Source organism: Aedes aegypti, chromosome 2 (assembly GCF_002204515.2).
Source record: "Aedes aegypti strain LVP_AGWG chromosome 2, AaegL5.0 Primary Assembly, whole genome shotgun sequence".
Classification (NCBI taxonomy): domain Eukaryota; kingdom Metazoa; phylum Arthropoda; class Insecta; order Diptera; family Culicidae; genus Aedes; species Aedes aegypti.
The window spans coordinates 386,652,492-386,668,404 of NC_035108.1; the positions used below are offsets into that span (position 1 = coordinate 386,652,492).

At 38.1% G+C, this 15,913-nt stretch overlaps 2 protein-coding genes across 2 annotated transcripts; one reads left to right on the plus strand and one right to left on the minus strand.

The window, feature by feature from the left end:
- Positions 1–236: 236 nt before the first annotated feature.
- On the minus strand, positions 237–4,577 carry LOC5564556 (60S ribosomal protein L5). Its single transcript, XM_001648846.2, has 4 exons — positions 4,420–4,577; positions 3,774–4,037; positions 3,247–3,684; positions 237–598 (listed from the first exon to the last, which is right to left on the minus strand). Exons 1-4 carry the CDS (start codon positions 4,420–4,422, stop codon positions 410–412), a joined length of 894 nt encoding a protein of 297 aa, XP_001648896.1. The 5' UTR covers positions 4,423–4,577; the 3' UTR covers positions 237–409.
- Positions 4,578–11,365: 6,788 nt separating this feature from the next.
- LOC5564545 (proteasome subunit alpha type-5) lies at positions 11,366–12,722 on the plus strand. Its single transcript, XM_001648844.2, has 4 exons — positions 11,366–11,520; positions 11,746–11,878; positions 11,943–12,355; positions 12,421–12,722. The coding sequence occupies exons 2-4, from the start codon at positions 11,746–11,748 to the stop codon at positions 12,601–12,603; spliced, it is 729 nt and encodes a 242-aa protein (XP_001648894.1). The 5' UTR covers positions 11,366–11,520; the 3' UTR covers positions 12,604–12,722.
- The last annotated feature ends 3,191 nt before the right edge of the window (positions 12,723–15,913 follow it).

The window sequence follows — 15,913 nt, forward strand, 5'->3', positions numbered from 1 at the left end:
ATAGTCATGAGTTTTAAATAATCTAAACTAGCGACTTTATCATTTATGAATGAAATTTTTAGGAAATGTCGAAAAAAAACTGATTAATGTTACCTTGAAGCCGAAGCGTAGAAACCACCGCGAGAAGATTTTTGTTCATAATTTTAAACTTTTAATATATTTTCATTGATTATATTATATTCCTTACAAAACTAAATAGTTATCCAGAACGTGAATACCTCAGTAAAAAGCCAACATTTTCTCACGTTGCAGCTGAATAGAAACATTACGTTTATTCAAAAATTACAAATATTGCTTATCTACATAAAGATTAGCAATAGATGGACAACGTGGGCCACCGATGGCGTTGTGGCACGGTGCAGGCTCCCGATGATGTTTATCCACTGGAGCGTAACAGCAAAAGACTGGTTTAGGCTTCGACATCGGCCTGGATCTTGGCCAGGAAGTCGGCCTTGTGCTTGGCGATTTTCGCCTTGCGGGCTTCGAGGGTTAGCTTGGCCAGGTTGAAACGCTTCTTGGTGACCTTCTTCTCCGGCTTCTTGTGGAAGGCTGGATCCTTGCGGATTCCGGCGTGGGCGTTCTTGTAGATGGTTTCAATCTGAAAAAAAAGTGATAATACATGGAATTAAACTCCGTTTAACAATAACTGAAGCTTGTGTGCTGGTCAGAGAGCGTTAATGAAGAATTAATTCAGGATTAACCAGAAATGTCCAGAAGATTTTTTTTCAGAAATTTAAAAAAAAATCCTAGGTTCTCATCCAATGATTCTTCCGTTCAATGATTTTCGTTTAGGCCTTCCAGTGATGGAAAGTGGCGAACGCTTCATCTGAACTGGAACAAAAACAATACCAAACGCTCCCGAGCGTCAGAGCGCTGGCTTACTCGCATCTGTCGACTCCCGAGTAACTGAAGCAAAAAGTGATTCGCGAACGTGTTCGGAGCTGCTCAGAGTCATATTGTGGTTTTGGGAAAAAAGCTGCTTACCCTCCGAGATTTATGGTTTTCAAGGGCTTTTGACTACAAACTAGTAGTTTACTATCGATATGATGGTTAAACAATTAATTTGTCTGTCAAAACCATAATAAATCACACCTTGCTCGGTTACTCGCGAGTAAAGGCTCGCGAGCTTGTTGCTACTTCTTTTGACATGTTCTCCCGAGCAGACGGGTGCGGGCTTACTCGCACCTATCCAGATCCCGAGTCTGTGATGTTTGTTATGCGTTGGTATACACTCGTGAGCTGCTTCGTGATGCGAACTTTTCCAGCACTGAGGCCTTCTTCTAGAATTCAACCAGTATTTTTTTTCTAGAGGCTATTTTTAAAGGATCCAAAATTTATCTCTGATGGAACTACTGTAGAGATTATTTATAATGAGCTCCAGCAAGAATCTATAAAAAAAATTCCTGGACTTTCGAGGAAGGCTTGGGAGGATTTTATAAATGAAATACTGAAATAATTATTGAAAACATAAATCGAATCCCGGGATAGGATTTACTAGAGAAACTGTAATGAAAAACAGGACGTGCCTGATGTGATTTGAGAAAGAATGACTGGAGGTATAACTGGAAAAGGCTTTCATATGAGTGTAAAAAATTCTGAATTAAATGCTGGGAAAACGCCTTGAATAAGGTGCTTCAAAATGTCCTGGTCAAATGTATTGAGGAGCTGGAAGAGTTCATAAGAGATCGTCTGGAATAATTCCTGGAAGAAAAATTCTTGTATAGAGAGCTGGATCCTATTCTTGGCACTTTTGATTCACTTCGGCAGTGGGGATTTTTAAAAGTTACTGAGCTCATATTTGCCCACAATATGCGTTGAATTGAAGTTCTTCTTATTGCAAAGTTTTAGAAGTTTCGGCCGAGAAAAACCCCCTATATGCCAAAGTGAATCATGGAAGTGCCCAAGTAGCTCTGCGCCCTACTTTACTTTGAAAACTTTACTGGTTTACTGAAAAAAAAGTCCCTAATCGTATGTCTTTTAGAATTCTGGAGCCTTTGTGGATTTTTTTATGGAAGATGTCCTGTTACTACTAGAGAAATCATTGGAAGAGTTAGTGGGAAAATCTGTTGAGGAAATCCCTGTGAAAATATTCAGGGTAATCACTGGAGGTGGTAGCTTTAGAGTGCTCAAAGATTGTACAGTAAATTTCTCCAAAAATCCCTTGAAATATCGTTAGAGGTATTTCTGAAAAAAAAAACTTTCAAATGTTTGGCGATGAAATCACTAGTGAAGTTTCTGAAGTGATCCCTGGAGAACTACTTAAAGGAATTCCACAAGAAATCTTTGGAGAAGTACACTCGAAATCAGAGAATGGCAGAAAACTCGGAGCGGTGCAAAATATGCATGTGCTACACCCGACTTTTGCGTGCGTCTCCTGTTTTTGTTGAGTGACACAAAAGAAGGTGCGATATTGCACTAGCACGTCTCTTTCAAATTGAACGTGCTGTCTCCCGGCAGCGCGTGCTGCACCGAAAGAGTCGCACCCTATCCCTGCTCGAAATATTGCGCATTTCTTTCACCACTGGACTATCGCAGAAGTTTTTACAAGTGCGGAAACGCTAATAAAAGTGCGCAATTGCATCAAATCAGGTGGGTGTCTTCGGGGGACTTATTCTTCGCAAATCAAAGAATAAGTGCTCTGAATACACCAACAGGATTCAATGCAATCCCGCACTTTTGTTCACACTTTCGCACTTATGAGGCCGCACTTCGCAGTCCAGTAGTGAAAAAAATACACAATATTCTTCAAGCATTTTCTCGACGAATCGGAGAAGAAATTCAAGAACCTGTAGAATAGTCGGAAAGTCGCTGAAGGTTTCTCTGGAACTTTTAGGATTTCACGCCAGGATTCACGGTGAGCAGAAAAATAGAGTTAAGAGATTGTTTTAAGGCAAAAGTGATCATCCAATAGAAACAGATTTTTAGCGACTTGCTTTAAAATAGTGACCGAGTATCTAAAAAAAGACCTTCCACCGGCGCTGTTATCAATGATCATGATTATATGTTTAATTATTCAATAAAGCTCTGATCATTCATAGTGACAGAAATTTGCACTCATTTGAATGGGTGAATGTTTGATAAAAATTAGGAAGTTTTTAAGATTGGTAGCTCAAAAACTCCGAACTGATTATCAAGAATTTGCTGTGGTCCATTTTCGGAATCGGCTGAAACTGACTATCTGTTTCAGCAGAAATTTGGGAATGGACGTGTCTGACTATAAGAACGAAAACTCATAAAAATACTCACATCATCAGCCTTGATTCCCAGGGCGATGTACTTGCTGAACTGGCGCTTGTAGGCATCCTCATCCTCTTCCTCCAGAGTGCGCATATAGTCGGCGACGTGCTGGCCGAAGATGTGGGCGCGGTGGACTTCAGCGTTGAAGCTCTTGTTCTCGGCGCTGTATCCGGGGAAACGCTTGACGGAGTGGGGGATGTTGAGGCCACCATCGACAGCACCCTTCATGGCACCGAAGATGCGAGCACCAGTGGTGGTACGGGCCAGACCGACGTCCAGATAGCAACGGAACGCTCCTGGGCCATCATCGACTGGTTCGACCAAGTACTCTTCACCGGTCACATCGGTACATCCAGTGTACAAAGTGTCCAGGCGAAGCTTCTGCAGGATGCGGCGGGCAACCAGCAGTCCAGTGCAGTAAGCAGCGGCGTAGTTGGTAAGACCGACCTGAAAAGAGATTATTTGTTATCGATTGCCATACTTGGTGCCTCTACCCTATACATAGTCCCTTCACAAACTCGGACCCGCAATCTTACCTTCACGCCATAGCGCGGCAGCTCGTGGGAGTAAGCGGCGCAGACAATACGGTCCCCTTCAATGCGGGCGTACGCAATCTGGCAGGTGATGTCACGGTTGCTCAAACGGACAATCAGACGATACTTCGGGGTGTTGTATTTGTTCTTGTCCTGGAAGATCAGACGCTTGCGGGCATAGTAATCGGTCTTGCCCTCACGACGCCGGCGGAACCTGACTTGGTAACGCTTGAAGTACTGCTTGTTCTTTACAACCTTCACGAAACCCTGAAAATGAAAACAAAATCGGTAAGAAGATGGCCAACACACAATTTAAGGTTAGAATCGTTCCATGCTAACGGACATCGGAATCTGCAAGTGTAAATGTTTACGTTGATTCCAGTTAAGATTGCTTGATTCTGAATTGATATACTATGTATTTAAAATCTTTATAAAGTAAGTTATCTGAAAGAATTAGAAATATCTTGAAATAATTTAAACCAAACTATAAATAAACCTTGTCGGAAATGGTGACGCAGACTACAATACATGAAAAATCAAATCGCAAATATCTCCACTAAAATCAACTAATTAACAATTATAACATATTTGCACGATATACACTACGCTAAACTAGATTTTTAGACTAAAATACACTAAATTTACTTACCATTTTGCTGAAAAATGGAAAAATAGACACTCGCTACGTTAACACGTTTTCTACACGTCGGTGTCTGCGGGAAAAAGAAAATTTAAAGATGGCGCACTGACACAAAAGATTTCGCGAGAGAGAGAGAGAGAGATTTGAGATAATTTGACAGCAAGAGTCGGGTTACCCGATGCAAAACTAAACGAATGTTTATCGCGTAACATTCAATAAAGTCCGACTTTTTTAAGGTGATTATGGAACGCTGGGGGGTGGCATGAGCCAATATTTACACTGAAATGAATTTTATTGTAGAAACTACTGAATCCATAGTAAAATTAAGAAACGCACCAACGATTTTTAATCGACTACATTAATCTTAAAACTACAAATGAACTTTAACACTTCACTTTTTGCAAAAAAATAAAACACTAAAATCACTAAGGTGAGCAAATACCTTTAAACTCTAATATGTGTTGCTTATCTTGACAGATAGGCCTATTTCGTCTGCGACTTACAGACTTCTTCAGTGTCGAGCACTCGCACTATTCACATATTAGCTGCGACGCACGGGGCCCGAGAAAACAATAATTATAAATAAATGTTGGTCTTGATTTCTACCGGATACATAATATCTTTAACCACACTTTGTTGTTCGGTGGGTGTCACGGATTGAAATACAATGCTTTGTGGTCGACGCTACTATGGACAAATTCACATTTACTGCGCTGCTCAGTGATTTTACCATATTATAGTATATTTAACAGATTTTTGTAGTCGGTTGAAAATCGTTGGTGCAGTTCTTAATTCTACCATGGATTCGGTAGATTATACAACAAAATGTGTTTGCGTGTACCAACCCAACATCAATTCAACATGGCGTTCAGTGTTCTTGTTTTGTTCATTTTGGGAGGGACGAAATATAGGGCCCATTCACAAATTTCATAACGCTAAAGGGGGTGGGTGGGTGTTCTCGTGGTGTTACGGCTCATACAAAATTTGTAAAATATTCATACAAAAAGTCTTACGAGGGGGTGGGTGGGTGTCGAAAATGGCCATTTTTGGCGTTATGAAATTTGTGAATAAACCCATATGTTTTAATGGATAAGATACATCAATGATACCTCGCTGATGCCTAAAACATTTAACAAAATGATGAACTAATGAAAAGCGTCATCGAATACGACGATTCAATGCTATTGGGTAGTATCCACTTCGTAAGTTCTGTGCAAAAGGATAGGACAAGTAATGGCCATGAAATACTTCAGCTGTCCAAATTATTTGAGCTGTATCCAGTTGACAAGTAGAGCTGATTTCGTAACATTAGTAACGCCTGCCGTACAAATCAAATGGAGCTGTCACTATTCCGTACGGAAAAATGTGCCGCACAATTGGGTCCTAAAGCCCTGTCCCAATTTTAGTGCCAAACGCTTAAGTTTAGGCCAAAAACACATGTTTACTCAATTTTCTAATGTTTTCCGTTGGTTTAAGCCCAAAAACATTTTTATTAGATTTTGTCACATCCTTTGGCTTAAACTCAAATTTTGGGTGTATTTTGTTTTCCGTGTCCCTTCCGAAATGTCAGATAGGAACAACCCCAGTGGTCGAACTAAAACCCCTGTGGTGTTTTTGTCGACTAAGCGAACGTCAAACATGATCAAAAGTGTCAAGGTTCATTTATGGACCAAATTTTTAAATTAAAGTTTAAACATGATATAGCCATTATTTGAGCGGGAAAAATTGCTAAAGTAATTACAGTAACATGCTTTTTCGTGTTATTAAATAAAAACAAGATTTCATTACAAATTTTAGGACCCAATTATTCCGTAAGTAAAAGTGACAGTTCGCTCATTCTGGATCAGCTGTCAAAATTAGTTTGGTAATTATCAACAAATTGTACTTGACCGCTCTACTTAGGATGTGGATACCAGGCTTATATGTTTAATTGCCAGAATCTAGCACTAGCAGCGTATGAGCCGTATACTCGAAAATCAGGAGCAAGGTTAGGGCAAACCGACCAGAAAGTGGGTACCAAAACGACCAAAACGCGAAGTACCAAAACGATGTGAGGAAGAGCAGAAATGTATGCAGGATGACAGCCGTGTCAGTCCCCTGATTGAACGAAGCCAAACTTTGAATTTTCAAGTGCACAATATTGGAGAATCTGACAACAGTTCGCGTTGAAAATCAATCAAATTAGGGCCCATTCACAAATTTCATAACGCTTTAGAGGGTGGGTGGGTGTCCTAACCAGAGTTGGGAATGGTAATAGTAGTAGGCGTGAGTTTTAGCGAAAATTTCGTGGCTCTTCTAATACAGTAGTTATAAATTGTGAATCTCATCAAGTAGCCTATGTTGGGTACATGAATTTTTTAAATCAGTAGTGTCATTGAAGGCTGTAAATGCGTGAAATGCAGCGGGAAATAGAACATTTTTCTACAGTAGTTTTGGGTTGCCCTTAGCAACGGGTGTTTTGCTATTTTCAAGGCATTTTACCACAGCAGCAAGAGGCGTGAGTTTCATTGGCTCCGCTGACTGTGATTTGCCTTGCTTGCCTACTGTAGTGTGAATTTCAGAACTTTTCCCAACTCTGGTCCTAACGTTGTTATGGCTCACACAAAAATTGTAGAGTATCAATCCAGCTTTTTACGCTAGCTATAAAACTGCAAGGGGTTATTCAATTTTGACATATTTTGCCAACAGATTTTATAGTTCGGTCTTAGTAGGCAGTGATATTAGATTGGTTATTCGACTGTCAAAAATTTTCACCCTATTTGTTTTCAGCTGTGTTCTTAACCAAACTTGAAAGATTATAATATTTTTCATTGATTAATATATTAATACATTCCTTCAATACCTTTTTAGGCACTGAAGGACAGCACACTTATACGAAGAAATTTCTGCTATGCCAGACCAATACGGAATAACACAAATCTTGAAAGATTAAGTTCAATCATCGCTTTGTTCGTGATAGTTGGCTGGACTATTATTTTAATGACACGAATGGGGGAAAATTCCAAATACATTTTTGGAATAATCAACCATTTCTAAGGTGGTAATGTGGTAATGGGGTTGGCTCAAATGTATGTTTCATTGATGTTGTCTACAAGAGGAAGCGCAGTTTGACACGTTCATTTCTTTCACCGACGTATACGTAATTAATGATTAGCGTCACCTAACAAGTTAGCAAGTTTGTGTGTAAAAGATACAGTAAAACTATGTGAGAGAAACATCATATATTTTATTGATTTCCTGTCAGAACAGCAGTGAGCCTACTAACAGAACCAAAGCAATGGTTTGACAGGACGACCCGTCCACAATGGACCAGTGCACGAATGCACAAATTTGACGTTTCAGCGGTGCCGAATTCATTCGTTGCCATGGTCCCATAAATAACACGGCACCGCTAAAACGTCAAATGATGAACTCATGCATTGGTCCATGGCCGATCCTAGGGCTGTTGATTTAGAGAATGTTCACTAAACTCTCAACATCTCAATTGCTTTCGAATTCATGTTTGATAATCCTTGCAAAACAATTTGGGCATCTATTTCGTTGCTCAGTTAAGAAGACTGGTGGTAACGCCTTTTCCTTGACTTGATCAAAAGTTTTTAACTAATAGGCTTGCACTGAAACAATTATACCTATTTTCCTTCAGCGTCAATCGGAGCCATTGGCTCTGCGGCTTGTTTCTATGTACAACCCTAAAATAGTAAAAGCTGATAATTTATAAAATTTACCGCTTCAATTTCCTCCCAACAAGAATGCGATTTCCTGATGATGTTTTATCAACACGAAAGATTTTCAATCTTGAATAGCTTACTACGATTCAACCATAAACAATTATAGTGTACGCAAGAATTGTCAGAAAGGGATGATTCAAAGTTTATAGCAAGCTAGCGTAAAAAGCTGGATACAAAAAGCGTCACGAGGTGGTATTAGGTGGGTGTCCAAAATTGCCAATTTTAGCGTTATGAAATATATGAACCAGCCCTTACTTGCTTGCTGGTGGTGACAAAGGGGATAAATTTTCAACGCGGAGCGCTGTTTGGTTCTCAAGTCTTGTGTTCTTGAAAATTTTAGGTATGTGGCTTCGTGCTACAGTCATAACCTCTTTATAACGTAACTCGATATAACGTAACATTAGCCTCGATACAACGTAACTTTTTTTTTTAAACTTATTTATTTATTCCAATTTTCATTTAAAATATAATTTATGACCAACAATGAACATTCTTTAAGATTCAACCACCAACCAATATTAAATCAGAACAATACAAGCGTCTACTGTCACTGAAAACTTTCATAAGATGATATTGACTGAGCTATAAGCTCAATGTTGAAACCAACTTTTTGTCATTGCTTTACACATTTATTTGTTTATTTATTTGCCACTATCTCGAATTATTGTATAATCCCAGACTGTTTCTTAATCTACACCCTCAATTCTATTTTTAAAAACATACTTAGACACAATAAAATTGAACAAAGCACTGACACTATTAAACAGACGAAGGCACTTGAACAGCGGGTTGAGTAGCAAGTCTCGTTATGGTTAATTCACAAATTTCATAATGCTGAAAATGGCCATTTCTTGCACCCACCCACCCCCACGTAACGCATTTTGTATGAATATTATACAAATTTTGTATGAGCTGTAACATTCTAAGAGCACCCACCCCCTCCAGCGTTATGAAATTTGTGAATTGGCCCAAAGGGTTTATTCACCGTGCATTTGTGTTTCGACTGAAATCCAACAAAAATTCTAATTTATATAAAACCCCATAACACATAGAATAAAATACATTTTACTAGAAGTATTTAAAGCGAAAACTTGTTAAAATTTTGAGAAATTTGATACTCTAACGTTAAAACAAAAAGTGTGAAATTTAGGCGGTTCTACTAAGAGTGTTAAGAAATCTCATTATTGCACAGAATTCACATGATTTTGACTATACATAAACTAAGTTTTTCAGAATGCATTGTGACAAAAACTACTTCATTTCATCAGTTTTATCTTATTTTGCAGACAACACAAAAATTTGTGAAAATTATATGAATATTCTGTAGGAATCTGTATGAGTGCACGGTGAATGGAGACCGCACGGTGGCTGGTGACTTAACGGTATTGTCATATATTCTATTACTAAACGATTTAGCAGTTTTATTCGTTTCAAGGAAAAAAGTACTTATTTAATTTTTGAAATGTATTCATATATCGTTTATAATGATAATTTTGATTTGTACCGACACTTAAGTTCAATATATTGAAGAATGAACTCTAATTATGTCTCTCACATTTTGAAATTTTAGCCTTACGTAATAAATGGACGCTGCCTTTCTTGTCGTTTCCTCTTGCACAGTATATTGTCGCGCGCCCACTAAATCGGAACGCGCGTGTGGGACGCGCGAAGTGTGACTCGTTCCCGACATAACTGTCAAAATGACATGTGTGGCGCTGCATTCTTACGATGTTTATGAACACAGCGCACTATTCAAATATTAGTCGCGACGCTTGGAGATTGAGAAAAAATATATTAAAAAAATGTTTGTCCTTATTTCTGTCGGATCCATAATATTTACAATATACCCGCATAATTATGAACCATACATCTACTGTTTCCCATTCAATCCACAACAATTAACAACAGTATTCGTCTAATTCGGTGTAAAATTAAAAATAACAATAAACCAACAGTACCATAAACGGGTTTTACAGTTCAGGGAATGGTAATTGCACAAATTACAATGTGGGGAATAGGCGGTTAAGTTATGTAACCATTTAAAAAGGCCGATTTTGTCGAACAAATTTTTTTCATTACAATCTGCCAAACTGTTCACATACCTTCCATTTTTTTATCAATCTACTGTAATCCAAACAGGTAGAGAATGGTTGAACTTTATAATTTAAATCAAAACAAATCCTGTATATGTAATTATTGTTTAATAATTGTGAGGTATAATATTTAGCCCATGAATTATCCTTGTTGTGATTAATCAATGAAAGATGAATGGATTTAATCTTTTATGCATTTTTATTCATATTAGAGCAATCACACTGTAAAACAGATTGCGTTTCTTATTTCACCACTTTTTTCTGTTTTTTTCGCCGTTCCAAACTCTGGGGGTTCTTGCTCACACAATCCTGGGCCTTGGAAGCACGATTTCTCAGCTATAAGATTACGGGAAGATCGGTAACGGTAATAATTTGTTGGTTTCATTTCTAGGTCACTGCAACAACACATCCACAACACACGAGTTTTTTTTTTCACTCCTAAACCAAACAAAACAAATGGCGAAACGATGAAAATATTGTAGGTACTTCGCTCACAAACACTAAAGCGAGCCACTGTTTGCCAAACTGTTAAAAATAGGTTGTATACGGTAAAATGTAAATGTGTTAGTGTTTTGTGATAATGACCGTTTCGCAGAATGTGAAGTAATAATTTTACCATTTCTTGAAGATTTGAAACTCCGTATAATTTTACAATATCTGGACAGTATCTTTTATTGTTACTGTTCGGCATGCATCACGCAAACCATTATTAAACATCTTAAGCCTTAGACTGAATACAGTTCAACATAAAATCAACTGTTCGGAGTACATTAACCTTAACAGATAAAAGTGATTAATTGTTTTGAATGTAAGGCGAACTGTGATTCTCTATGCGGGTACTTATTATCAGCGTGCCAGCCATAAAAGGGTTTATTCACAAATTTCATAACGCCAAAAATGGCAATTTTCGACACCCACCCACCCTCTCGTAACTCTTTTAGTATGAATATTTTACAAATTTTGTATGAGCCGTAACATCACGAGGACACCCACCCACCCCCTTCAGCGTTATGAAATTTGTGAATGGGCCCAAACATATGAATCGCAGATGTTCGATGAGTGTTCGGTGTAGGTCCTTTTCAAATGTTATGCGAATGGAGATGTTGTTTTTCTTTCGTTAAGTTCACGTCATGTTTTCCAGCAGGCCGCAATCTTTGCGTGAGTTTGACAGTTTGTTGTCATCGGTCCCATCAAAGTTGCGGTTCTTGTTTCTTCGAAAATTGTTTGTCATTTTTGCTGAAGAAATTCTGTTAGTTTACCGACTTTGTTCGTTTAAATTGTATTAAAAGGTACGTATCTATATTCATAATTAATTTATTGAAGAAAAGGCTCATAAGCTAAAAGTAATTCATTGATTAAAAGGTATAATTTTCGGCTGACTATCGCTTTTATTATGATTTGCAATGTCACTCGAAACATAACCTTTCTGTCTGGATTGGACCGTCAGAGGCCTATAAAATCTGAACACTGCTTCCAGCTTCTTTGAATTTACTAATTGCATATTCCCGACTTAGATGTTCCTCACCAGATCCGAATATGACCGTGGTGTCAACACCTTCTCGCCAGAGGGCCGACTCTTCCAAGTAGAATACGCCATCGAAGCCATAAAGCTCGGATCTACGGCCATCGGGATTTGCACTCAGGAAGGTAGATGTTTTACTTCTGTTTTTATTGAGATAAGGTTTTAATATGCATTTTCTTTATATATAAGGTGTTGTCATGGCCGTCGAGAAGCGTATCACGTCGCCACTGATGGAACCAACCAAAGTGGAGAAGATCGTAGAAGTTGATCGGCACATTGGCTGCGCCACATCCGGATTAATGGCCGATTCTCGCACGCTGTTGGACAGGGCAAGGGTGGAGTGCCAAAATCATTGGTTCGTTTACGACGAACGTATGTCCGTTGAGTCGTGTGCGCAAGCCGTTTCCAGTTTGGCAATCCAATTTGGGGACAGTGACGATACCGGATCGGCCATGAGTCGTCCTTTCGGTGTGGCGATTTTGTTTGCCGGAATTGAAAACGGCGAACCTCAGCTGTGGCACATGGATCCCTCGGGAACGTACATTCGATATGATGCCAAGGCAATCGGATCTGGTAGCGAAGGCGCACAGCAGAATCTACAAGTAACATCCATTCAGTACATATTAAAATTGATCATAATCATAAATGTTACCACGTTCGCTTTCAGGAATACTACCTTCAAACGATGACCATCAAAGAGGCGATAAATTTAGCCCTCAGCACCCTGAAGCAAGTTATGGAGGAGAAACTTAATTCCACCAACGTAGAAGTAATGACAATGACCCCCGGTGGCCTTTTCCGGATGTTCACCAAGGAAGAAGTCGAGGAGTATATCAATAATATGAGCTAAATGCACCGATATGATGATTGGATAATCGTGGCGAGGGATAAATTTTGAGAAAAAAAAAATGTTAATTTACGTAATGGGGGGATATGAACAATAAATTCTCGAAACCTTATTCAAACAGACTCAAGTCATAAAAGTGAACAAACTTACTTTATCAATCCTACGTGTTTGGCAGACGAATTTCTACACGTTCCGCTCTAAACCAACTCGATTTTTCACTTTAAGAACGTTCAATTTTAAAATTTACAAAACGACGAAAGTAAGATTTTCAACTTTCGCAACCTAACCACTACTTTCGCCGCTCCGTTGTATGGAGAGACAAAGTGACTTAACCACGAATCAAAACAAAACACTACTTGAGTCGGTTTTACACTGGTACAAAAACGTCGAAAGTAACTGAATGAAACGGCTTATCATTTTGTCATACAATTTTCGTGGGAAACGATAGAAATTACCTAGTATTTTAACGCGAGCTGATTGCATGCAAAATTTGAGCGATGTACACGGCGAAAAAATGTTAAAAAGGGGATTCATTTTAAAACAGTTTTTGAAGACAGTTTATGATTCTTCTTAATTAATTTTCTCAAAACCGTATGAAAGTTACTTACGCCGATTTGAAAAAGTAATCGAGAATTCCTTACCGAGTAATCGATTCAGTTTCTTCAATAGCTGAGAACCATTGACAGTATTTACAAATTCAAATTTCTAATGTGCAAAATATTAAATGTATGAGTAGGGAGAAAGCTCCTTCAAATTCCTCCAAATATTTCTCTAGGAACAGGACTGGTAGCAGGTCTCTATTTCAATGCAAGTAGGTATCTAGAAAGTATTTTTAATGGAAGGTTTCTAAAGTATCTACTTTAACCAAAATGGTCTGTAAAGTCACTATTTTTCCCTTCTCCTAATGAATTCCTCCTGAGATATATCAAAAATTCCTCCATCTCAAAAATTCCACTAGAAATTTTTTTTCCAGAATTTTCTACTGGAAATTCTTTAGCACTTCAATGTATTAGATTTTGTAATTTTCATAAACATTACTCTAATAATTACCCAGAGATTATCTTAGTATCTCCTCCAGTTATTTTTCCAGCTATTGTCCACCGATTTATCCAGGTTGTAAAGGAACTCTTTCAATAAGCTTCATTCGACATATGTTGCAGAAATTATGTTCACGATTTTTTTTAGGAAACCCAACAATAATCTTTCCAGGAGTTCCTACGCCGATGACCCTTGGCAAAAATTTCCACATCGATTCTTGGAAGATATCTTTACCAAATTCTTAGAGCAATTTCTTAGAAAGCTTGTTATAAATCTCCATATGAACGTCTGGAAGAAATTGGAGTAATATCTAAAGAAGAGTACCTGCATTGGTTTTGGATTCTTGAGGAATTCCTAAAAACAGTTGAAATATAATCAAATTAGGTAGGAAGTTTGCGAAAAATCTGTTGAAAACTCTCATCTTCTGGTGGCTGCTAGATTTTCTTTAGTTTTCTAGATTCCTGTTTGGTTTCCTATTTTCGATCCCTTTTTGATTCTGATCTGGTCTCTTTTTTTCTGGCATAATGTCACTTGACTAGACTTATTTTAAAGACAGTCATTCACTACCAGCCCTGTACCCCTGAATATTCCAAGGGATCCCACGGAATAATACAGATATTTCTTCTTGGGCTTCTCCAAATAATCTTCTAGAGAAGTTTTTCGATGATTCCATTTAGAAATCAACTAGATGAGGGTTCGTTTTCCGCTTTAGAAGAAAAAAAAAAACTCTTCTTAACCCGTAACTTACAGATTGAATTGATTATAGGTCGGGGTTCAGACAGACCGGACTACATGATTTTTTAACGTTCTAAAGATACGTTAAGGACTCCATCAATTGGGTCCTAAAATTTTTAATGAAATCTTGTTTTTATTCAATAACACGAAAGAGCATGTTACTGCAACTACTTTAGCAATTTTTCCCGCTCAAATAACGGCTATAGTGGTTATCACGCCCAATGGTATGAGTGCCCTAGTGTAGATGTAGTGGTGAACCTTAGAGGAAAACAATATGCACTCAGTCTAGAAAAACACCCAGAAACCGGGTGTAAATATTTCAAATTGGGTAATATTTCCATATCCATTTTGATGAGTCTGGAAAGTGTGTGCAAGTTTCTTTGAGGAAAACAAAAACAAACTGTGTATGACGAGCGTATGCTAGTCTACGTGTGTTCAAATGTCACTAAGCTCTATATCATGCTTAAACTTTAATTTTAAAATTGGGTTCATAATGAACCTTGACACTTTTGATCATGTTTGACGTTCGCTTAGTCGACAAAAACACCACAGGGGGTTTATTCACAAATTACATAACGTCAAAAATGGCCATTTTTGACACCCGCCCATCCCCTCGTAACACTTTTTGTATGAACATTTTACAAATTTTGTATGAGCCGTTACAGCACGAGGACACCTTCAGCGTTATGAAATTTGTGAATGAGCCCAGGGGTTTTAGTTTTAACACTGGGGTTGTTCCTATCTGACATTTCGAAAGGGACACGGAAAACAAAATACACCCAAAATTTGAGTTTAAGCCAAAGGGTGTGGCAAAATCTAAAAAAACGTAAAAAAATGTTTTTTGGACTCAAACCAACGGAAAACATTAGAAAATTGAGTAAACATGTGTTATTGGCCTAAACTTAAGCGTTTGGCACTAAAATTGGGACAGTACTTTGTAGTGATAATGATGCATATGGAAAATTATTTATGATTTAATTGGGTCCTAAAATGTTTAATGAAATTCTCGTTTTTATTCTGTGGTAACTCACTGTTCTGGAACTTCGGGAGTCTACTACTCTTCTCTAGTCCCGGAAATCAAGCGAACAACTTCCACCAAACAACTCATTAATCGTCTACCCTCGTGCTTCCTCGCCTCCTCTACCAAAGTGTCACAGTACACTCTTAACACAGTCTACTCGATATGCGTTCTAAATTACCTTTATTATTAAGGTATTCCATCTAATCACCAAGGTGTATATATGATAGTGAGGTAGAACCACTTACATAGCCCGAGGGCACCACATATTCAATAACACGAAAGAGCATATGCATATGTTCTTGCAACTACTTTAGCAAGTTTTCCCGCTCAAATAACGGCTATATCATTTTTTAACTTCAATTTTAAAAATGGTTCCAATTATCAACCTTGACACTTGTAATCTTGTTTGACATTCACTTTTTCGACAAAAATGCCACAGGGCATATAGTTTTAACACTGGGGTTGTTCCTATCTGACATTTCGGAAGGGACACGGAAAACAAAATATACCCAAAATTCG